At 49.1% G+C, this 23,984-nt stretch overlaps 1 protein-coding gene and 1 non-coding gene across 2 annotated transcripts; one reads left to right on the top strand and one right to left on the bottom strand.

Annotated features, from left to right (window-relative positions):
- Positions 1-8,471: 8,471 nt before the first annotated feature.
- LOC142853221 (small Cajal body-specific RNA 4) lies at positions 8,472-8,600 on the bottom strand. Its single transcript, XR_012911139.1, has one exon.
- Positions 8,601-11,202: 2,602 nt separating this feature from the next.
- Dcaf15 (DDB1 and CUL4 associated factor 15) lies at positions 11,203-23,973 on the top strand. The gene is made up of 13 exons (XM_075976652.1): positions 11,203-11,334; positions 12,866-12,963; positions 13,048-13,183; positions 13,699-13,805; positions 13,899-14,038; positions 14,124-14,294; positions 21,673-22,107; positions 22,196-22,287; positions 22,378-22,506; positions 22,585-22,670; positions 22,840-22,944; positions 23,213-23,328; positions 23,531-23,973. Exons 1-13 carry the CDS (start codon positions 11,203-11,205, stop codon positions 23,584-23,586), a joined length of 1,803 nt encoding a protein of 600 aa, XP_075832767.1. The 3' UTR covers positions 23,587-23,973.
- The last annotated feature ends 11 nt before the right edge of the window (positions 23,974-23,984 follow it).

The raw sequence follows: 23,984 nt of genomic DNA, 5'->3' as shown, positions 1-23,984 counted from the left end.
GGGAGAGACAGCAAATCCTTCCTCTGCTCCGAGTGCCGACGCTGAGAGTTTATGTAGAAAACGTCCACTGTGGTTTTCTTCCCCAGATGTTGACAACCTGAAGACTTCTCCCCTACGGAGCCTGCTTCTGCTAATGTTAGCCAACTCTGCCTTCTTGTTCAGCCTCATATAATAACCCCACCTCCTGGTTTATCTGTTCCTAATAATGTGCTGAGCTTCTAGAGTACTACTTCGTCTGAGAGCCCAGACCACTTTACATCACTTTTTTCTCTCTTCATGTCTCTGTCTCTTCATTCCCTTGCCACCCCAGAGGTCAATCCCTTAAGTCGTGCAGGCATGGTTCATGCATGCATGCATGCATGTGTGCATATGTGCACGCATTGTGTGCATATGGATATGTATGTGTATATGTGTATGCATGTGGTTATGCATATGTGTGGTTATGCGTGTGTATGGGTATATGTGTGAGTATGCATGTATATGTGTATGTATGTGTGTATGCATGAATGTGTGTATGTGAGGTATATGCATGTATATTGGGATGCATGGAGAGGTATACATATGTGTGCATGCAGAGGCTCATTCACCTCAACTGTTGTTTCCCAGGTCTCATCATTGGCTTGGAGCTCATTGATTATGCTAGGCTGGCTGACCAGGCAGCCCCAGGGACCCATCTGTCTCTGCCTCCCAAGTTCTAGGCTGGCAGATTTAAATGACCACACCTGGTGGTTTGAGGACTGAACTCAGGTCTTTGTCTTTGTATTACACGGGCTTTGACTACTGAGCCACTCCAAGCATTGAGTCACAAGCCATGTTCCAAGATCCACAAAAGGGTTTGGGAGTCGTGTGCCAGAACACAGGAGAATACACCAGAACACATGCAGTGTCCGAGTGCTGCAGCTGCAGCAATCTCTACTGACACATGCGGGGTGCATCTTCTTGATAACTAGGAGACATTTGTAGTTCGGATGTTTCCGAGAGGACAGATGATGCTGTGTACTGACTGGCGAAGAGCGCATCTAAAGAAGGCTGATTGAGCTGGGCATGGAGGCACACGCCTTTAACCCCAGCACTGGAGGCAGAGCAGGCGGATCTCTGAGTCCGTGGTCAGCCTGGTCTACAGAGTGAGTCCCAGGACAGCCAGGGCTACACAGAGAATCCCTGTCTCAAACAAACCGAAAACCAAACCAAACAACAGCAACCAGAAAAGAAGGCTGACTGTGTCAAGCATGCATGGAGAAGTGAAGAAGCATGCAGGGGACGACTCAGACCATGTTACAAGTGGGGATGTGGACAGCTCCTGCAGTGCACAGAGGGCCCCATTGCAGTGCACAGAGGGCCCCTTTGCAGTGCACAGTGGATGGGTTGTGACCCAATACCCAGTGAGTTAGACGTGCTCAATGCGCTGTCGACTCAATTAGCTTCAATTTATGATAGATTTATCTGGATGCGAACCTAAAAGCAAGGTAAATTGCTCACATGAGTGTGTGTGTGTGTGCAAGTGTGTGTACGTGTGTGTGAACAGACAGCAGCCACAGCGGTTCTGGGGACCCATCCGTCTCATGCTCTCCAGGCCCCTGCTTTATCACTGAGGCACACCCTAGTCCCCTGTGGCTCTTTTATACTGTGCTTAGGTTGTTACACACCAGTGGTCTTCAGTATACAAAGAGGAGGTTCAGTTCCTGACTCCAGGCTTCTGCCTAGAGTTCCTGCCCCGACTTCTCTTTCAGTGATGGCATGTGACCAAAGAGTTGAAAGATGAAATAACCCTTTCTTCCTCAAGTTACGTTTGGTAGTGTTGTTTATCACAGCAACAGAAAAACCAAAGACAATGACTAATCAGAAATACATGTAGCAACATGTACTTGCAATTAGCATTGAGAACTGTGGCAGTCTTGTGGGACTAAGCCCTTAGCTGGTGGGATATGGTACTACACCCAAGCAGATTGTATTATAAGCTAGCTGTGGACATGAACTTGGACTGTAAGGAACCCAGTAGCTTAGTGTGTACTCTACATCAACTACAGCTAGAATTTATACTTTAAGAGCTCATGTGCTGCCGGGCGGTGGTGGCACACGCCTTTAATCCCAGCACTTGGGAGGCAGAGGCAGGCGGATCTCTGTGAGTTCGAGACCAGCCTGGTCTACAAGAGCTAGTTCCAGGACAGGCTCCAAAACCACAGAGAAACCCTGTCTCGGAAAAAAAAAAAAGAGCTCATGTGCTAATTTTTTGTGGGATTGTTTTGTTTTTCTGAGACAGGGTTTCACTGTGTGACAACCCTGGCTATCCTAGAACTCACTTTGTAGACCAGGCTGACCTCACACTCGCAGAGATCTGCCTGACTCTGCCTCCCAAGTGCTGGGATTAAAAGTGTGTGCCGTCACTGCTTGGCTGCTAAAAATTTGTTAATGTTTAAAATTACATGCTGTTAATTTATTGTGTGTGCACATGTGTATACATTCTTGCAAGATGCTTATGTGAAGGTCAGAGAAACGTAAGCAATCAGGCCTCTCCCACCATCACACGGGACCTGCAGATCCAGCTCAGGTCACTGGGCTCTGCACAGGCGCTTTTACCAACAGTTACTTTCTCACTGGCAGGTGATGGTCTCCATGGGCAACTCTAAGATAGTAGAAATATAATCTTTTTTTTTTTTTTGAGACAATGTCTCACTATGTAGCCTTGGCTGTCCTAGAACTAGCTCTGTAGACCAGGCTGGCCTCGAACTCTCAGAGATCCATTTGCTTTCTGAGTGCTGGGTTTAAAGTAGTGCCCCACTACTGTATGTACATGGATGAGTGTGCACATGTGTGTGGAAACTAGAGGACACTCTCAGGTACCATTTCTCAGGAACCACCCACCTTTCCAGGGCTGGGCTGATGAAGTGTACCCCTGTACCTAACTTTGTTTTGTTTGGTTTTTTGAGATAGGGTTTCCCTGTGTATGTAGCCCTGGCTGTCCTGGAACTCACTACACAGACCAGACTGGCACTATCAATGTCTGTATCTTTCTTTCTTTCTTCCTTCCTTCCTTCCTTCCTTCCTTCCTTTCTTTTTTTGGCATGGTTTCATTAAGAATATCTGGCTGGCCTGGAATTTGCTATGTAGACTAAGCTGTCCTCAAACTCATCAAATGCATCGAGATCCACCTGCCTCTACCTCCTGTGGAACTCACAGAGATCCACCTGCCTGTACATCCTGTGGAACTCACAGAGATCCGCCTGCCTGTACATCCTGTGGAACTCACAGAGATCCGCCTGCCTGTACCTCCTGTGGAACTCACAGAGATCTGCCTGCCTCTACCTCCCAAGTGCTGGGATTAAAGGCGTGCGCCACCATGCCTGGCTCCCACCTGACTTTTTTTTAACACATGAATTCTGAGGATCAAACTCAGTTTCTCACATTTATGTGACAGTCTCCCGACTGAACCCCGTGAAGCTCAATATTAGTTGTTAACTTGACTCGGTCTGAGATCAACTAAGAGGCCCCTGGGTGTGTCTGTGAAGGCATTTCCAGGAAGGGTTTGAGGGGGACCCACACATCAGAGAAGAAAACCTCACAGGCTGTCCTGTAACCTCCACACAGGTGCCATACACAAGCATGCACATGAACACACAAATAAATGTCATAAACATTTTTATAATGAAGCCTGTGTTGCCAGCTCCCCAGAGGCAGCATACCTTGTACTGGTGAATTATCACTGCTGTGTGAGCTCACAGAGGAGCTGGCCTTAGAAGCGAGGCTGCCACCCTTAATTCAGGCCCAAATACTTCTGTGTTAAGTGTCCTCGAAGACTCCTTGTCTAGGGATGGGCTGCCCTCTTCCTCAAGCTGGTGCTTGCAAGGAAAGAACAGCAAAACAACCCAGGTGAAAAGGCCACGTCCTCGGGAGCAGCTGGCAGGTGAAGCACTTGCCGCAGTGCCGACTGCCTTGCCGTTCACACTGTTCACCCCACAATCCAGAAGTGCCAAGTGAGAGAGAGCTCAGTTCAGCCCTGGAGAGAAGCTCAGCCGGAACCCCATCTGAGGTAGAATAAGGTCAGAAAGATCAGACTTACTTCCTTTTGTTTGTTTTGTTTTTGTTTTGTTTTGTTTTTCAAGACAGGGCGTTAGATTTCCAAGCACGGAACTTGCTGCCTGGATCAGAATGACCTGGAGAAATAGCTGATACAATAGGTCCTGGCCCTTACTCACCTGAGCACCACAGCTTACACCTTAATAACCTAGCACACAGAAGCTTAGAACACATGCCTTTGAGAAGAAAAGGCTAACGGCCATGTATGACTCTGTAAGAACTTTCTGGGTTGCTCACCCAGTCTCCGGCTTTAGAGTATAAAGTGAGAATGCTCACTGGTCCTGGGCCCACGGCTTTCAGGAGCTGTCCTAGCTTTTGGTCCATTAGTGACATCTCTCCTCTTCCACTCTCAATGATATTGGGATGTTTATTCCAGAAAGATTCCCGCAACACATCCATCCATCCACCCACCTATCCACCCATCCATCCATCCACCCATTCATCCACACACTCACCCACCCACTGATCCACCAATCCATCCATCCATCCATCCATCCATTGATCTACCCACCATCCACCAATCCATCCATCCATCCATCCATCCATCCATCCATCCATCTACCCACCATCCACCAATCCATCCATCCATCCATCCATCCACCCACTCAACCATCCATCCATCCACCCATCCACCAATACATGCATACATACATACATCCACCCATCCATCCATCCATTAATACCTACATACACCCACCCATCCACCAATACATGCATACATACATACATCCACCCACCCAACCATCCATTAATACATACATACATACATACACCCACCCATCCACCAATACATGCATACATACATACATACACCCACCCATCTACCAATCCATCCATCCACCCATCCACCAATACATGCATACATACATACATACATATACCCACCCATCCACCAATATATACATACATACATACATACACCCATCCATACATACACCCATCCATCCATCCACCCATCTACCTGGCTATCATCTGTGTATCTATCATCACACTAACATCACTTGCTATTTATTATTTCACTATGAATTGTTATATACTTAATGAACTCACTCATACAAAGGCCATTGCCAGATGCCCTTGGAAGCTAGAATTGCCTGGTAAGTCAACCTCTGGGTTGTTTGTCTCTTGTTATATACATTTCTATTTGCAATATAGTGTGTGTACATGTGTGTGTGTGTGTGTGTGTGTGTGTGTGTGTGTGTGCCATAGCGTGGGCTGTGAAACTTGGAGGGAAATTTGTAGGAGTCAGTTCTTTTCTCTCATCATGTTGGTTCCAGAGGTCAAATGTAGGTTGTTAGCAGGCTTGGTGGCAAGCACTTTTACCCAGTGGGGCACATCAAAGGCTCTAAATGTGATTTTCTTTTCTTTAGACAGAGTCTAAAGGCTATTGTAGTCCTGGCTGTCCTGGGACTCACTATGTAGACCAGGCTGGCCTTGAACTCACAGAAATCCACCTGTCTTTGCTGGGATTAAAGGCATGTACCACCATGCCCCACAGTCCTCAAGGTCTTATTTGGAAACCAGTTTATTTTATCTAAAATTTGCAAAGATGTTGAAAGGCATTCTTGTGCTGAACTCAGTGGGAGCCACCTGTAATCACAACGCTCAGAAGGCTGAGACAGAGGATGGCTGTAAGTTTGAGTCTCAAGAGGAGAGGGAGGGGATTAGAGATTTTTTTTGTGGTATGTGCGGTAGATGCATGTATGCACACGCGGAGGATGCTGTCAGTGTGTAAATACCAGCCCAAAGCCCAAGGACCCAGGCATCAAAGTAAGACCGAGCATTTAGCTCCTCAGGAAGCTGTTTGTGGAGCGGTTGCCTGGCACTGAGGTTCTGGCAGCAGCAAGACCAGCTGGAAGCTGGCTGTGCCATAACACACTTGCAGTCTAGATATATCGGAAGTAGAGTCTGGAGGATCAGAAGTTCAAAGCCAGCCTTGTCCTCACAGTGATTTAGAGTTCAGCCTGAGAGCCATAAGATTCTGTCTCAAAACAAAACAAAACAAAAAACCCAAAACCAAGTAGTTCATGGCGGCCAATGCCTGTAATCCCAGCACTTGGAAGTGGGTGGAAGCAGAAGAATTCAAATTCACCATCAAAAACCCAAAACCAAAACAACAAGGCTTGGAATGCTCAGCTGGAGGGGGTGGGGTTGTGGCAGTGTGGGGAGCAGGGGAAGCCTCTGTGACCTTCATTGGCAGCAGAGTGAGGAGCTTCAGGAGGCAAAAAGGCAGCTCAGCACACAACTCAGTAGCCACTGTTGGCTCAAACTTCGGGAGTCCGACCCTGAGTGGTTTATTTAAGCACAGCAACATCTACTGAAAACTACTTGTGATGTCTAACTCAGTCTCTCATGCACAGCAAAACATGCCTAAATCTCTTTGAGGAGCAAAGGAAGCTACACCCAGAACAGATGTGACTCTGTAACATGTGACGCCTTCCATAAAGACAGGTTCCACAGACTGACTGAGAAGTGTATGAGAAGGGTATGGTGCCGGGAAGTCTCCAGTCACACAGACTGTGCACAGGTTACCAGGCCTTCTGGATGGAAAACAGGCTTTTTATTCCTTCCCTTGAAGGAGCAACCCTGTCCCTATAAGTGCGTATCTGTGAGCACCAAGGCCTCTGTGCCTCCTACAGACCCCTATCGTTTGGGTTAGAAAGATGGGCGTATGAACAAATCCCTCCTGTTGTTAATTTAAGTGTACAGTGTTCTGCCTGCATGTATACCTGAAGGCCAGAAGAGGGTGCCAGATCTCATTACAGATGGTGATGAGCCACCATGTGGTTGCTGGGAATTGAATTCAGGACCTCTGGGAGAGTAGCAAGTGCTCTTAACCTCTGAGCCACCCCCACACATGGTTGTTTTAAGTAAAAGCCGGAGGCTCATCCCTGAGCAGAATCCACACACCTCTCAAGGCTGCCCATGGTGGTTTGCTGGGGAGTTGCACAGGAGAGACCCACAGCATCCCTTTCCAGCAGAGACAGCGGCTACAGCTCAAGCTGGTCACCATTGTATAGTATGCCAAGTCTGCAGTCACCCAGTTTCCTCTGTCAGCGTCATGTACGACCATGGAGCCTTTACCACTTCCAGAGAATCGTTGGTAACCGTGGGACCACATTCACTGAGCCACAGATTACTTTAATTTCATCAGTTTTCCCTTCTCTGGTCCAGGATTCCACCCAGGAAAGTCGCATTTGCGTGCTGACAATCTACATAATTTCACTCAGTTTTACGTCCCGACACCCTGGAAGTTCATTGTTCCCTGTGATGGGGCACACAGAGACCTGAACCCAACTCTGGGAGTCACTTTACTCCGTCTTCTGTGGGTGCTTTGCAGATTAAACTCAGGTCACAGTAGCTGGCCCCAGACACCTTCACCCCCTGAGATGGGGTGGAAAACACTCTAGGCCTTCCTTCCCTAACATGGTTTCTGGGGACCCAGACTTGGTCCTCATGCTCAAACTTGTTGCTTAGACCTGATTTTTTAAATTTTAATTAATTATTTTGAGACAGGGTTTCTCTATGTTGCCCTGGCTGCCTGGAACTCATTCTGTAGATCAGGCTGGCCTCGAACTCAGAGATCTGCCTGTCTCTGCCTCTGGAGTTCTGATATTAAATGTGTATGCCACCACTGTCTGGCTGTTTTTATTTATTCATCTATAAATATTTATTTATTTATTTAATTTATTTATTATGTATACAATATTCTGTCTGTGTGTATGCCTGCAGGCCAGAAGAGGGCACCAGACCTCTTTACAGATGGTTGTGAGCCACCATGTGGTTGCTGGGAATTGAACTCAGGACCTTTGGAAGAGCAGGCAATGCTCTTAACCCCTGAGCCATCTCTCCAGCCCCTATAAATATTTTTATCTGGAGATATTCTTCTTTTTTCTCTCTTTTTCCCCTCGGTTGCAAGTAGCTCTGGCTGGTCTTGACTCGCTACAGGACCACGGGGACCGTAAGTGTGTGCCCCCTTGCTCAGCTTGCTATTTTCCTTCAGGGTGTCTCTCTGTAATTCAACCCAGGATCTAACTCGAGGCAATCTTCTTGTTTGGGCTTCTTTTTAAAATAAAAAGATAACGACTTATTTTTAATTACCTCTATGTGTATGTGGGGATGTGCTGTGAGTGTAGGTACCCTCAGAGGCCAGAAGAGGGCGATGTCCCCCCCCTCCCCCCGGAGCTGGGTTTCCAGGCAGTGTGAGCCTCCTGACATGGGTACTGAGAGCCGCTCAGTTCCTCTGTAAGAGCAGCAAACAGCCAGCAAACTGTCTCCCTGCCGCTATTTTAATTTCTTAAATGCTGGGATTACAGTTCTATGCCCATAGTTGATTTATTATTTCTTTGCTCTTCAATTGATGTGTAACTTAAAAAGAGCACTAAGATAATGCTGGAAAATGCTGGCTCGTAACTCAACCAACCCTCTGGTTTCCTCCAATCAGGGCTGCCTTCTCCACCCCTTTGCCTAGGAGGAGGGCTCAGCAAAGGCCTGCTCTGTCAGACTTAGACTCCTTGGTCCTCAGTTATTTTATTATAGGATGCTCTTGAAATGGTGTGTTCTCAGGGTTAGATTGAGGTTATCAGATTAGGGTAAATGTTCTCAGAAGCCAAGAGTAGTGGCTTTACCTGTCATTCTAGCACTGAAGAGGCAAAGGCAGGAAGGAAGGCTCAGAGCTGAAGGCCAGCATTACATAACAAGACCATTTCTCAAGGAAAGAAAAGGAAAGAAAACAAAAGGGAAGAAAAGAAAAGAAGAAAAGGGGCTTGGGCATGGTGGCACACAGCTTTAACCCCAGCATTTGGGAGGTAGAGGCAGGTGTGAGTTCAAGATCAACCTGGTCTACACAGACAGTTCCAGAGCAGCCAAGACTACATGGTTGAAACCCTCAAAATAAGGTGGGGTGTTTGTCATACAAGCCTTCCAAATGAATTCAATACAGGGAATTGGCCAGGCATGGTAGCAAACATTTTCATTCCTAGCACTCAGGAGGCAGAGACAGGAGGATCTCTGTGAGTTTGAGGCCAGCCTGGGCTACATAGTGAGTTCTACATAGCTAGAGCTATGTAGAGGGACCCTGCTTTTAAAAACATAAACAAACAAAGACTTAGGAATCTAAAGTAGGATAAGACCAAGTCATGAACGTTACCCTCTGACCTCCACAGAGTGCCATGATGTCCTTGCACACATACACACACATCAACGGTAACAAATGAAATAAGAAGAAAGAAAAAAAGGAAAAAAAGTGTTTTTCCTCAGACCTGTCACACGTCTCTGGATCACAGCTGGTGGCTTTGACCTTGGCCTCTTGGTTAAGGAACTTTCCACCAGGCCCCTTTTCTTCTACTTTCCCTTTTATTTGTCCGTTTGTTTATTTATTTATTTTGAGGCAAGTTCTCACAACATAACTCTGGTAGGCCTGGAACTCTCTCTGTAGACCAGACTGACCTGGAACTCCCAGAAATCCCCCTGCCTCTGCTTCTCTAGGACTGGAGTTAAACGCAGGCAGCACCATGGATAGTTTCACTCTCTGTAAAGACACTATTCTAATTCCTAAGCCAAGGAGGAGGTAAGCTTCCCCTCCTGGAGGGAGGCGAGACTGTAGTACAAAGCTCCAGGGATGAATACAGAAGGTTGGCAAAGCCCACTAAAGTTTCATTCCCAGCCTTAGCATCCTTGAGTGGGTCTTGCCTCCTGGCTGAAATCATAAACTTCAGGCTCGGTGAAAGACTCAGGAGGTGGGGGGGGGGTGGTCTCCCTGAGTTTGAGGACAGCTTCATCTACATAGAAAGTTCCAGGCCAGCCAAGACTATACAGTGAGATCCTGCCTAAAAAAAAAAAAGGAAAGAAAAGAAAAAATCCCACCCCCAAATTAAGGTGGTCTCTGCATACACACTCACGGGTAAAGCACACCTGCACACGTGTGAACACACGTGCCCCTTCCCTCCTGATAATTCCTGCCTTGGCCTCATCAGCCTACGACTCAGCTGACGTGAGGCTGTGGGTCTACACATGCAAGGTTATGTCGGCTCCTCACACTGGAGGGCTTTTAGTGAGGACTCTGGGCTTTGCACTAAGATGAAATCACCTAAGGACAGTATTTCAGCACATCTCCATCAATAATCAATACCTCACTCCGGTTTAGTCGCAGTCTTGAAGCTCCCCAGAAGCCCTTGTCTTTGCTCCTACACTGCATAAATCTGTTTTCGAATTGTTTTTCTCCCCTTACCTGTAATTCAAGGACAGATGCTCATTTCCTTGTTTATGACCTGTCCAGCTCGTTGGGTTCTCAATAAACCCTATGGCGTATGTTGGCTCGTCTGCCGCTGTAATAAGAACAGCCAGCAGCCTCAGAACACAAGTGTCATGTATTCAGGAGAGCTCGTTTTATGTCTGTTTCATGTGTAAAATAAAGGACCGTTGCAGACTGAGTGGATGCACGCAAAACCTGTGCACGAAGCAGTCGTGTCCAGTAATGTTTATTACTATCATTATCAGTATGGTAGGCTTAACAGAGCTTCCCCAAGGACGTGCAAACTCAGAACCATGCCTGACCCATGCAGAGCATTTTTTTTTAAAACAGCCTGATATGTGACCGATGCTATGTGACTGTCGTCTGGAAGATGATATAATAGCAGCCATTGTTTTTTTTTTCCCACCGTCGTTTCCTGGTCTCCTTGGCCGCCCAAGGATGCTTCTCAGGCCTCTGCCCTCCCCGCTTGAGCCAGAGCCAGAGTGAGGATTCAGGTCCTGTGGACCACTGGTTCCCATCGCCCCGCCCACAGGCCTGTACTGCTGTGGTCTCCACGGAAACCCACTCTGAGGCGGGTCAACGTCACGCCTGACAGGAATCTTCGCCTATTCAGTTAAAGTTTTCTGGCCGAGGAGCATCAGAATGGCTTCTGAGTGGTTTATCCTTAATGAAGGGCGGGGATAAGGCGGGAGCTGTTACCACCTCTACCAACCAAAAGCCGAGATAGCTTTGATGGACAGGCGTAGCGGGAAGAGGCCAGGAACGCCGGTTGTCACCCAACCGGCTGGCCGCTGTGAGGAAGAAAGGCCAATCAGAAAGCGTAGGGGGCGGGGCCAAGGGACCGGTTGCTCCGGAAGTGGAGGGAGGGGGTGAAAATGGCGCCCAGCTCGAAATCGGAGCGGAACAGCGGGGCCGGGAGCGGCGGCGGCGGCCCTGGGGGAACCGGGGGGAAGCGGGCGGCGGGGCGGCGGCGGGAACACGTCGTCAAGCAGCTGGAGCGGGTCAAGGTGAGGCTTGGAGCCTGAGGCGAGCGCGCCCGGTGGTGAGGAGGAGGGGACGCGGGAGGCGACCGAGGGAGGGCGGCGCGGCGGGGTGGGGGGCGGGGCCGGGGCCGGGAGGGGGCTGGGCGGGCCGGGCGGTGGGGATGAGGAGGGGATGGCGGGGTTGCGGCTGGTGCCGAGGCGCGGTCTGGGGTGGCGAAGGTTGGTGACATGGATGTAGCAGACTGGGCGGGTCACCTGCAGGGGGCCCTGGATGAAGGCGGCTGGGCCAGAGCATCGGGGAAGGGGCTCTGGTGAAGGAGGCCGGGGCGAATCATGGAGGAAGCATTGGGGATGGAGGCGGCTGGGCGGGATTCCTGCCGCCCGAGGAATCTGGAGGAAGGGAAGCGCTGCCCCTTACTGGAGCTTGCCGCCCCCTTGCCGAGGTTCCTGCTGCCGGCTCTGGGCGTCCAGTACCTGGTGCCCCCTCTGTCCCAGCTCTGACCGTCTGGGAGTTCGTGCACCTGGGTCTGCCTCTCTCATTGATTGGAGGAATGTTTCCAGGGTAGTGGAAGCCCCTTGATCAGGGCTCTGTCTCCCTCGCCAGAGTCGGGCACCTGGAAGGGCAGGAATGGGAATGTCCTGTTAAGTGGGCAGCAGTGGAACAAGACTGTCTACGTGCACTAGAAGTTAGGAGCCGGGTGAGGGCAAAACCGTGCCTCCACCTTTTTAACTGGTGCTCCCTAGGCAGGACTCAGCCTGGGCGCTCCCTGGGCAAGGGTTATATCCTTTCTGGAAAACTTGGCCGACAGAAAACCATTCCCTTTGTGGGTTGAGATGAACTGAGGGCAGGGCGCCAGCCCTTCCCTTGTAGCTCTTTTCCCACTAGATGGCTATCTTCTTGAAGGCAGGCCAAAATAGCTCCCCCGTGGTCAGCTCATGCCTGTCAGTTTCCTCAAATCCTTCCTTGGCGATGTTTTAGGGTGTGACAGTTGGCAGTTAGTTAAGAAAAGGATTTGGTTAATAATGTATTGGAAACAGTTTGGGAATACTGGGTGCTTTAGGCTCAGGGACCAGTGAGATGGCTCCGTGTCATGCGATGACAATGACGTGGGTGATCCCCTGGACTCCCATGGTGAAAGGAGATAACACAGTCCTGCAGATTGTCCTCACCTCTACACGTGGGTTGTAGCTTGCATGATAAATACATGTGAAAAAGAGAAATGGGTCCCTGTGTGGGCTAACTGAGAACAGGCAAATGGCCCTACATCCTGGTCTCTACTCTTTCATTTCAGCTTTCAGGAAGGAGCCAGGTGGCCCAGGGAGGGGATCTTTCCACAGGGAGGGGATGTTGGGCTTAGACTGGGAGGGCTTTGGATCCACAGGGTAGGACTGGGGTGCAGAAGGAGTCCTCTGTGGGGGGAGGGTGCTTTGTATGGTCACGTGGCCTTTGTGTCTCCCTCTGCCCCAGCAGTGGACTGTGGAGGCTGCCCAGCCTGCCTCTGGTAAGGAGGTAGGGAGCCACTTGACTGACGAGCTCTGGCTGTCTCTTCCCCAGATCAGTGGGCAGCTTTCACCTCGGCTTTTCCGGAAGCTGCCCCCCAGGGTCTGCGTGTCCCTCAAGAGCATCGTAGATGAGGATTTTCTCTATGCAGGGTGAGGTTGTGGTCAGGCTGGGGGGCGGCAGGTTGGGTCGTAAGCTTACCCTCATCTGCCCCCTATGCCCATTCTGCCCCACAGCCATATCTTCCTGGGATTTTCCAAGTGTGGCCGCTACGTCCTCTCCTACACCAGCAGCAGCGGGGATGACGACTTCTCCTTCTACATATACCACCTCTACTGGTGGGAGTTCAACGTCCACAGCAAGCTCAAGCTGGTAGGACTAGGCCTTCCCTTTCAGGAGGCCCTGCACTGGGCTGGCCCTTCAGACAGCAAGGTCTCAGCAGCTCCTGCATCATTCAGCCTGTCTCCTGTGTATGATATGGCAGTGATGTACCAGTGGGGTGACCCTTGTGGAATTGCTGACTTTGCAGTTAAACTGGTCATTTCATTTGGCTCAAGGAACATGTATAGCCTCTGACACCCTTGGCCTGGGTCAGGATGCAGGCAAATTTCTTACAGCTACACAGGTTGACGCAGTGGCATAAGCATTATCCTTGACACCTGCCCCTTATTACTTCAGTTTCTGTTGCATGTGGGCTTCGTTACCTAGAGGGAGCAGGGAGGTAATATATTCAGTCAGGTTCTCTGCAGCTGGCAGGGATCTCTTGGCCCAGGTCTCCCTGGGCCACTTGTGAAGGGAATTCTTTTGTAGCCTGGTTCTAGTGTAGATCTCCCTTCCATCCCTGTCTATCCCTGCTTAACCTCACACTGACTGAGCGTGCCGCTCAGGTCCGGCAGGTGCGGCTCTTCCAGGATGAGGAGATCTACAGTGACCTGTACCTGACTGTGTGTGAGTGGCCTAGCGACGCTTCCAAGGTCATCGTGTTCGGTTTCAAGTGAGACTGGGGGCAGGCAGGGTGGCTGCGGGGCAGGCAGGGTGGGCTGGTAGCCCCTAGATGGGCTTCAGGCTGAGGGTATGCCACCCCTAGCACCCGCTCAGCCAATGGGATGCTCATGAATATGATGATGATGAGTGATGAGAACCATCGTGACATCTACATCAGCACTGTGGCTGTGCCGCCTCGGGGTCGCTGTGCTGCCTGCCAGGATGCCAGTCGTGCCCACCCAGGTGAGGCGTCGGGCCCTGGAGGGGTACGTGGCCGCTGGATCCCTGCCAGGGCATCAAGTGAACTATATAGTGTGTCTTGTTGCAGGGGACCCGAGCGCACAGTGTCTGCGGCATGGCTTCATGCTGCACACCAAGTACCAGGTGGTGTACCCTTTTCCCACCTTCCAACCCGCCTTCCAACTCAAGAAGGATCAGGTGGTGCTGCTCAACACCAGCTACTCACTGGTGGCCTGCGCTGTCTCTGTCCACTCAGCAGGTAGGCCCATTTCTATTCACAGGGTGGACCAGGAGACCTGTCTGAGAGGGCTCCAGAGCTGGGAGGTGGGGAAGCTGGTGCCATCACCTCAGTACTGTGCACTACAACTTTCCAAGGGGCTGACGTGTTCAGTGACTGCCTGAGTGTAGTCTGTCAGCCCAGGAGCTGCTTCAGCAGTAGTGGGGCTAGAAGTTTAGCTCTGGGCAGGTAGCCTGCTGCTGTTAGGATGCACTGCTGTGGCAGCTCTGCTTGGAGACCTTGAGCACATACATGCAGGGCTGTGTTCCTTCCCAGCATGATGGAGTGCGCTTCAGCTACTGTGCTCTGAGGACAGGGAGATGTCCTAGGCAGTGCTCCCTTGGGCAGTTTGTGTGAGAGTGAGAGACCATGTTCATACAGTGTTGATGATGAGAGACCATGTTCATACAGTGTTGATGAGAGTGAGAGACCATGTTCATACAGTGTTGATGATGAGAGTGAGAGACCATGTTCATACAGTGTTGATGAGAGTGAGAGACCATGTTCATACAGTGTTGATGATGAGAGTGAGAGACCATGTTCATACAGTGTTGATGAGAGTGAGAGACCATGTTCATACAGTGTTGATGATGAGAGTGAGAGACCATGTTCATACAGTGTTGATGAGAGTGAGAGACCATGTTCATACAGTGTTGATGAGAGTGAGAGACCATGTTCATACAGTGTTGATGATGAGAGACCATGTTCATACAGTGTTGATGATGAGAGTGAGAGACCATGTTCATACAGTGTTGATGGTGAGAGTGAGAGACCATGTTCATACAGTGTTGATGATGAGAGTGAGAGACCATGTTCATACAGTGTTGATGGTGAGAGTGAGAGACCATGTTCATACAGTGTTGATGATGAGAGACCATGTTCATACAGTGTTGATGAGAGTGAGAGACCATGTTCATACAGTGTTGATGAGAGTGAGAGACCATGTTCATACAGTGTTGATGGTGAGAGTGAGAGACCATGTTCATACAGTGTTGATGATGAGAGACCATGTTCATACAGTGTTGATGAGAGTGAGAGACCATGTTCATACAGTGTTGATGGTGAGAGTGAGAGACCATGTTCATACAGTGTTGATGATGAGAGTGAGAGACCATGTTCATACAGTGTTGATGGTGAGAGTGAGAGACCATGTTCATACAGTGTTGATGATGAGAGTGAGAGACCATGTTCATACAGTGTTGATGGTGAGAGTGAGAGACCATGTTCATACAGTGTTGATGAGAGTGAGAGACCATGTTCATACAGTGTTGATGATGAGAGTGAGAGACCATGTTCATACAGTGTTGATGATGAGAGTGAGAGACCATGTTCATACAGTGTTGATGATGAGAGACCATGTTCATACAGTGTTGATGGTGAGAGTGAGAGACCATGTTCATACAGTGTTGATGAGAGTGAGAGACCATGTTCATACAGTGTTGATGGTGAGAGTGAGAGACCATGTTCATACAGTGTTGATGAGAGTGAGAGACCATGTTCATACAGTGTTGATGATGAGAGTGAGAGACCATGTTCATACAGTGTTGATGGTGAGAGTGAGAGACCATGTTCATACAGTGTTGATGAGAGTGAGAGACCATGTTCATACAGTGTTGATGGTGAGAGTGAGAGACCATGTTCATACAGTGTTGATGATGAGAGTGAGAGACCATGTTCATACAGTGTTGATGATGAGAGTGAGAGACCATGTTCATACAGTGTTGATGGTGAGAGTGAGAGACCATGTTCATACAGTGTTGATGGTGAGAGACCATGTTCATACAGTGTTGATGATGAGAGTGAGAGACCATGTTCATACAGTGTTGATGGTGAGAGTGAGAGACCATGTTCATACAGTGTTGTTGAGAGTGAGAGACCATGTTCATACAGTGTTGATGATGAGAGTGAGAGACCATGTTCATACAGTGTTGATGGTGAGAGTGAGAGACCATGTTCATACAGTGTTGATGATGAGAGTGAGAGACCATGTTCATACAGTGTTGATGGTGAGAGTGAGAGACCATGTTCATACAGTGTTGATGGTGAGAGACCATGTTCATACAGTGTTGATGATGAGAGTGAGAGACCATGTTCATACAGTGTTGATGGTGAGAGTGAGAGACCATGTTCATACAGTGTTGATGATGAGAGTGAGAGACCATGTTCATACAGTGTTGATGATGAGAGTGAGAGACCATGTTCATACAGTGTTGATGGTGAGAGACCATGTTCATACAGTGTTGATGGTGAGAGTGAGAGACCATGTTCATACAGTGTTGATGGTGAGAGACCATGTTCATACAGTGTTGATGATGAGAGACCATGTTCATACAGTGTTGATGATGAGAGTGAGAGACCATGTTCATACAGTGTTGATGGTGAGAGACCATGTTCATACAGTGTTGATGGTGAGAGTGAGAGACCATGTTCATACAGTGTTGATGGTGAGAGTGAGAGACCATGTTCATACAGTGTTGATGATGAGAGTGAGAGACCATGTTCATACAGTGTTGATGATGAGAGACCATGTTCATACAGTGTTGATGATGAGAGTGAGAGACCATGTTCATACAGTGTTGATGATGAGAGTGAGAGACCATGTTCATACAGTGTTGATGATGAGAGTGAGAGACCATGTTCATACAGTGTTGATGATGAGAGACCATGTTCATACAGTGTTGATGATGAGAGTGAGAGACCATGTTCATACAGTGTTGATGAGAGTGAGAGACCATGTTCATACAGTGTTGATGGTGAGAGTGAGAGACCATGTTCATACAGTGTTGATGGTGAGAGTGAGAGACCATGTTCATACAGTGTTGATGAGAGTGAGAGACCATGTTCATACAGTGTTGATGGTGAGAGACCATGTTCATACAGTGTTGATGATGAGAGTGAGAGACCATGTTCATACAGTGTTGATGGTGAGAGTGAGAGACCATGTTCATACAGTGTTGATGAGAGTGAGAGACCATGTTCATACAGTGTTGATGGTGAGAGTGAGAGACCATGTTCATACAGTGTTGATGGTGAGAGACCATGTTCATACAGTGTTGATGAGAGTGAGAGACCATGTTCATACAGTGTTGATGGTGAGAGACCATGTTCATACAGTGTTGATGAGAGTGAGAGACCATGTTCATACAGTGTTGATGATGAGAGACCATGTTCATACAGTGTTGATGATGAGAAACCATGTTCATACAGTGTTGATGGTGAGAGACCATGTTCATACAGTGTTGATGAGAGTGAGAGACCATGTTCATACAGTGTTGATGAGAGTGAGAGACCATGTTCATACAGTGTTGATGGTGAGAGACCATGTTCATACAGTGTTGATGAGAGTGAGAGACCATGTTCATACAGTGTTGATGAGAGTGAGAGACCATGTTCATACAGTGTTGATGGTGAGAGTGAGAGACCATGTTCATACAGTGTTGATGGTGAGAGACCATGTTCATACAGTGTTGATGATGAGAGACCATGTTCATACAGTGTTGATGATGAGAGACCATGTTCATACAGTGTTGATGATGAGAGTGAGAGACCATGTTCATACAGTGTTGATGATGAGAGTGAGAGACCATGTTCATACAGTGTTGATGATGAGAGACCATGTTCATACAGTGTTGATGAGAGTGAGAGACCATGTTCATACAGTGTTGATGAGAGTGAGAGACCATGTTCATACAGTGTTGATGAGAGTGAGAGACCATGTTCATACAGTGTTGATGGTGAGAGTGAGAGACCATGTTCATACAGTGTTGATGAGAGTGAGAGACCATGTTCATACAGTGTTGATGATGAGAGACCATGTTCATACAGTGTTGATGGTGAGAGTGAGAGACCATGTTCATACAGTGTTGATGGTGAGAGACCATGTTCATACAGTGTTGATGATGAGAGTGAGAGACCATGTTCATACAGTGTTGATGAGAGTGAGAGACCATGTTCATACAGTGTTGATGAGAGTGAGAGACCATGTTCATACAGTGTTGATGATGAGAGTGAGAGACCATGTTCATACAGTGTTGATGATGAGAGACCATGTTCATACAGTGTTGATGGTGAGAGTGAGAGACCATGTTCATACAGTGTTGATGGTGAGAGTGAGAGACCATGTTCATACAGTGTTGATGGTGAGAGTGAGAGACCATGTTCATACAGTGTTGATGAGAGTGAGAGACCATGTTCATACAGTGTTGATGATGAGAGTGAGAGACCATGTTCATACAGTGTTGATGATGAGAGTGAGAGACCATGTTCATACAGTGTTGATGAGAGTGAGAGACCATGTTCATACAGTGTTGATGAGAGTGAGAGACCATGTTCATACAGTGTTGATGATGAGAGTGAGAGACCATGTTCATACAGTGTTGATGATGAGAGACCATGTTCATACAGTGTTGATGATGAGAGTGAGAGACCATGTTCATACAGTGTTGATGGTGAGAGTGAGAGACCATGTTCATACAGTGTTGATGATGAGAGTGAGAGACCATGTTCATACAGTGTTGATGATGAGAGACCATGTTCATACAGTGTTGATGAGAGTGAGAGACCATGTTCATACAGTGTTGATGAGAGTGAGAGACCATGTTCATACAGTGTTGATGATGAGAGTGAGAGACCATGTTCATACAGTGTTGATGATGAGAGTGAGAGACCATGTTCATACAGTGTTGATGATGAGAGACCATGTTCATACAGTGTTGATGGTGAGAGTGAGAGACCATGTTCATACAGTGTTGATGAGAGTGAGAGACCATGTTCATACAGTGTTGATGATGAGAGTGAGAGACCATGTTCATACAGTGTTGATGATGAGAGACCATGTTCATACAGTGTTGATGATGAGAGACCATGTTCATACAGTGTTGATGAGAGTGAGAGACCATGTTCATACAGTGTTGATGATGAGAGACCATGTTCATACAGTGTTGATGAGAGTGAGAGACCATGTTCATACAGTGTTGATGAGAGTGAGAGACCATGTTCATACAGTGTTGATGATGAGAGTGAGAGACCATGTTCATACAGTGTTGATGATGAGAGTGAGAGACCATGTTCATACAGTGTTGATGATGAGAGACCATGTTCATACAGTGTTGATGAGAGTGAGAGACCATGTTCATACAGTGTTGATGAGAGTGAGAGACCATGTTCATACAGTGTTGATGATGAGAGTGAGAGACCATGTTCATACAGTGTTGATGATGAGAGACCATGTTCATACAGTGTTGATGAGAGTGAGAGACCATGTTCATACAGTGTTGATGAGAGTGAGAGACCATGTTCATACAGTGTTGATGATGAGAGTGAGAGACCATGTTCATACAGTGTTGATGAGAGTGAGAGACCATGTTCATACAGTGTTGATGAGAGTGAGAGACCATGTTCATACAGTGTTGATGAGAGTGAGAGACCATGTTCATACAGTGTTGATGAGAGTGAGAGACCATGTTCATACAGTGTTGATGGTGAGAGTGAGAGACCATGTTCATACAGTGTTGATGAGAGTGAGAGACCATGTTCATACAGTGTTGATGAGAGTGAGAGACCATGTTCATACAGTGTTGGTGGTCTGACATCGGGTAGTGCTCCGAGGCCTCTATAGCCAGTGGTGCCTTCCCTGCAGCCTTGGTGTCAGGGAATGCCAGTAACAAATGGCGTGGTGCCTCTTGTTAGACAATGTCTGTGTAGCCCAGGTTGTCCTGGAAGGAACTCACCATATAGACCAGGCTGACCTCAGACTCACAAAGATCCCTGCCTCTGCCTACTGAGTGCTAGAATTAAAGGTGTGTATTACCACACCTGGGTCTTGTGGTGTGTTCTCTATTTCTTTTTTAATTTTTAAGTTGCATTTTATTTATTTACTTTTTTTTGTTTTTCGAGTCAGAGTTTCTCTATGTAACGGCCCTGACTATCCTGGAACTAGCTTTGTAAACCAGGCCTCGAACTCACAGAGTTCTGCCTGCCTCTGCCTCCTGAGTGCTATGATTAAAAGCGTGTGCCACCATGCCTAGTGCATTTTAACTTTCTATTACTTAAAAAATTTTTGTGTGTCTCTGTGCATGAGTGTGTACACATGCATATGTCATATACATCAGGATAACTTTCAAGAGTTGATTCTCTTCTGCCGTGTGGGTTCAGGAATTTGAACCCAGGTCCGCATACCTAGTGGTAGGTACCTTGACCTGCTAAGCCATTTCTCCATGTCTTGACAGAGTGGCATAATAGGAAGTGGTATGATGTCACTGTCTGGCAGGAATAGAGTGAGGGTCCGTGAGTCTGAGCCCACAGTTCTGCCCTGCTGACTCCCCTGAGAAAGGCTGAATTCTCCAGGTGTGTGTTCAGGTCCATATCAGGGAGCCAGGGGCCTCCTGATGCCTTCCTTTCTTGTGGTAGAACGGGGCCAGTCAGTGTCCAGTGGACATGGCATCCATGTAACACAGCTGGACACAGACACAGAAGAGAGATCGATAGCTGTGTATGGCTTTTGGGATAAACTGATGACATGTTTTGATCTGGGGAGGACTCAAGACCATTCTTATTAAAATGACTGTCCTGGGGCAGGGGAAGGGCAAGGCAGAGGAAAGTGCATGTGACCAGCCTGGCCAGCAGAGGATGGGGCACTCAGTCCTCAGACTCAGCCCTGCCCTGGACACCTCTGCCATTCTGGGAGAGAGACATAACCCTTACCAATGTTTTGCCACCTGACTGTTGGCCATGAGCCTCCCACACAAGGCTGAAGGCAGGACTGAAGACTCTTAGCCTGGAGATCAGTATTAGCTTTGTCCCTAACTGGTGTTCAGCATATAAGTGTATGCCAAGCCATTTTCAATACCTTCTTTCCTGAAAGTGTCCCACCATGGCCTGTTAGGTAGTAGCCTCTCCGAGGGGCATGGTGCTGCTTAGAGGGAGAGGTATGGCACTCCTCTGCTGACCCCCACTCCTGTGGCCTGTCTGCCTGTGCTGATCTGGTCGCATAGTGAGAATTCACCTAGGTGACTCTTGCTGGTCCTCACTGTGATCTGCACCCCAAGGGCATCTCATTTGCAGTGTCCTTTCTGAGTAGCACAACACTTGTTCAGAGGTGAGGTTTGAGGCTGCAGGTGGCTCAGCGGGGGAGTGAAGGCTCTGGGTTCTAGCCCAGCATATTCTTTAAAAGTCTTGAATTCATGCATGTCTTTGTGTTCAGAGTATGTGTGGTTTCTGAACTCCAGAGTTTAACACTGATTTCAGGACAGGAAAGGTTCCAGGGGGCTCTTTCAGGGGGTTTCTAATAACCCAAGTTTGAGGCAGGCCAGAGTAGCCTTGAACTGTGACGACACATTCCTTCACGCTTTGCTTCTTGCAGGTGACAGCAGTTTCTGCCAAATCCTGTACGACCACACAGCTTTGCCCCCAGCTCCACCCAGCTCCCCAGGACCTTGGAGCCCTGAGGCAGCCCCTGCCTTCCCCAGCCCTGGCCTTGAGGTGGTCCCAGCTCGGCCCTCTGGAGCTCCTGAGCCCTCACCAGCTATTGCCAAGGCCAAGGAGTTTGTGGCTGACATCTTCCGCAGGGCCAAAGAGGCCAAGGGTGGTACCTTGGAGGAAGCTCGGCTGCCCTCAGGCCTGGGGCCCTCAAGTAGCCGCTGCCGCCCATCCTCAGAGCCACCAGCCCCAAGTGGGGAAGTGGTGCCCAGGGACAGTCCTCCTGCTTCAGAGGCGTCTGCCCCCGAGCCTGGCTACATCAACTACACCAAGTTGCACTATGTGTTGCGGTCTGGGGAAGGGACAGAACCTGAGGATGGTGAGGGGGGTTTCCTGGGACAGGCTCTGGGATGGGGCAGTCCCAGGAGGACCCTTGGCCTGCTCCTACCCTCTTCCTGCCTCCCCAGAGTTTGAGGATGACAAGATCTCCCTGCCCTTTGTGGTGACTGACCTCCGTGGCCGCAATTTACGGCCCATGCGAGAGCGGACAGACATGCAGGTGGGTAGCCATGGTGTAGGCCATAGGTGACCCAGTATCTGTGGGGTGGTTGGCACTACCTACCCCTGGCTCTCTGACGTCTGTCACCAGGGCCAGTACCTGACAGTGGAGCAGCTCACATTGGACTTTGAGTATGTCATCAACGAGGTCATCCGCCACGATGCCACCTGGGGTCACCAGTTCTGCTCTTTCAGTGACTATGATATAGTCATCCTGGAGGTGAGACTAGGGCACAGCAGGAGGCTGGGGTGTTCCCACTGTCTGATCTCATCTATAACTGTCACTGCCTGCTCCCAGGTCTGCCCAGAAACCAACCAGGTCCTGATCAACATTGGCCTGCTGCTCCTAGCCTTCCCAGCCCCCACTGAGGAGGGCCAGCTCCGGTAAGTGGCAGGGCCCTTGGCCAACTCTCACATGGTGGTCATACACAGACCCTTCAGGACAGGGGTAAAGGGTGAGCAGATAAGACCTGGATGCCCATCCTGGCACTGGTGCATTGGCAAGCCAGTGCAGAACCTCACTGGCCCATCCTCTTGTCCTCCACCACCACAGACCAAAGACCTATCACACCAGCCTAAAGGTGGCCTGGGACCTCAGCACGGGCATCTTTGAGACAGTCAGCGTGGGTGACCTAACCGAGGTCAAAGGGCAGACCAGGTGAGGCAGGACAAGAGTGGGTTGCCAGGGAGGCTTGGCTGGTTGGCAGGAAAGGATCCTCTTCAGCCGGGCGGTGGTGGCGCACGCCTTTAATCCCAGCACTCGGGAGGCAGAGGCAGGCGGATCTCTGTGAGTTCGAGACCAACCTGGTCTGCAAGAGCTAGTTCCAGGACAGGCTCCAAAACCACAGAGAAACCTGTCTTGAAAAAAACAAAAAACAAAAAAAAAAAAAGAAAGGCTCCTCTTCACTCATTTCCCTGGCCCCCAGTGGCAGTGTCTGGAGCTCCTACCGAAAGAGCTGTGTGGACATGGTCATGAAATGGCTGGTGCCGGAGAGCAGCGGCCGCTATGTGAACAGGATGACGAACGAGGCGCTGCATAAAGGTAGGGATTGGGCACTACTCTTGTCTTACCCTGGATTCGAGGGCATGCTGGACAGAGTGCCATCCAGCTGGGGGCTTACTCAGGGTATAACCATAGCTGGAAAAGGGAGTCTGTTTTGGGACTTTCTGGGTCCAGTTAGGCCATGGAGGTTTTCTGCAGGGCTGGACAAGTGGATCATGGTTCTGTGTGTCCTCCTCTGCAGGGTGCTCACTGAAGGTTCTGGCAGACAGTGAGCGGTACACGTGGATTGTGCTGTGAGGGCTGACTGCCCTGGACCCTGACTCCAACTACCTCCGCGGGCCCGGGAGAGGACCGCCTTCCTGGGCTGGCCCTAAAGGGGCCACAATTGGCACTAGTGTTAGGTTGCGGGATGGGACTGGTACAGCAGCCTCTGGTGGCCCTGAGAGCCTGGATGTGTCTTTATTTATGCCTATTTAAGTTGGGAAAGGGCAGAGGGAGGGGCCTCTTAGGCCTGGCCTGCCCCAGCAAAGCCCAGTCCTGCTTCCTGTGCTCTGGCCCCTTTCCTTGGCTGCAGGTGTAGCCCCTTAGGGAGGCCCAGTGGTTCCAGCCTCCCTTACCTGGGGTGGGAACCCTGTGGCCACTTGGCCTTGTTCTTCATGTACTAAATAAATGCTTTATTTCTGAGCCTGGCTGGT

Source organism: Microtus pennsylvanicus, chromosome 6, assembly GCF_037038515.1.
Source record: "Microtus pennsylvanicus isolate mMicPen1 chromosome 6, mMicPen1.hap1, whole genome shotgun sequence".
NCBI classification, from domain to species: domain Eukaryota; kingdom Metazoa; phylum Chordata; class Mammalia; order Rodentia; family Cricetidae; genus Microtus; species Microtus pennsylvanicus.
This window is presented reverse-complemented; position numbering and strand designations above follow the sequence as displayed.

What these genes read in the sequence shown, in the direction of transcription:
- Dcaf15 (XM_075976652.1), top strand. Translation starts at nt 11,203, where the DNA reads ATGGCGCCCAGCTCGAAATCGGAGCGGAACAGCGGGGCCGGGAGCGGC. An exon ending in AGCAGCTGGAGCGGGTCAAG is followed by an intron (nt 11,335 to 12,865) that starts GTGAGGCTTGGA and finishes TCTCTTCCCCAG; the next exon opens with ATCAGTGGGCAGCTTTCACC. An exon ending in GAGGTCAAAGGGCAGACCAG is followed by an intron (nt 22,945 to 23,212) that starts GTGAGGCAGGAC and finishes CCTGGCCCCCAG; the next exon opens with TGGCAGTGTCTGGAGCTCCT.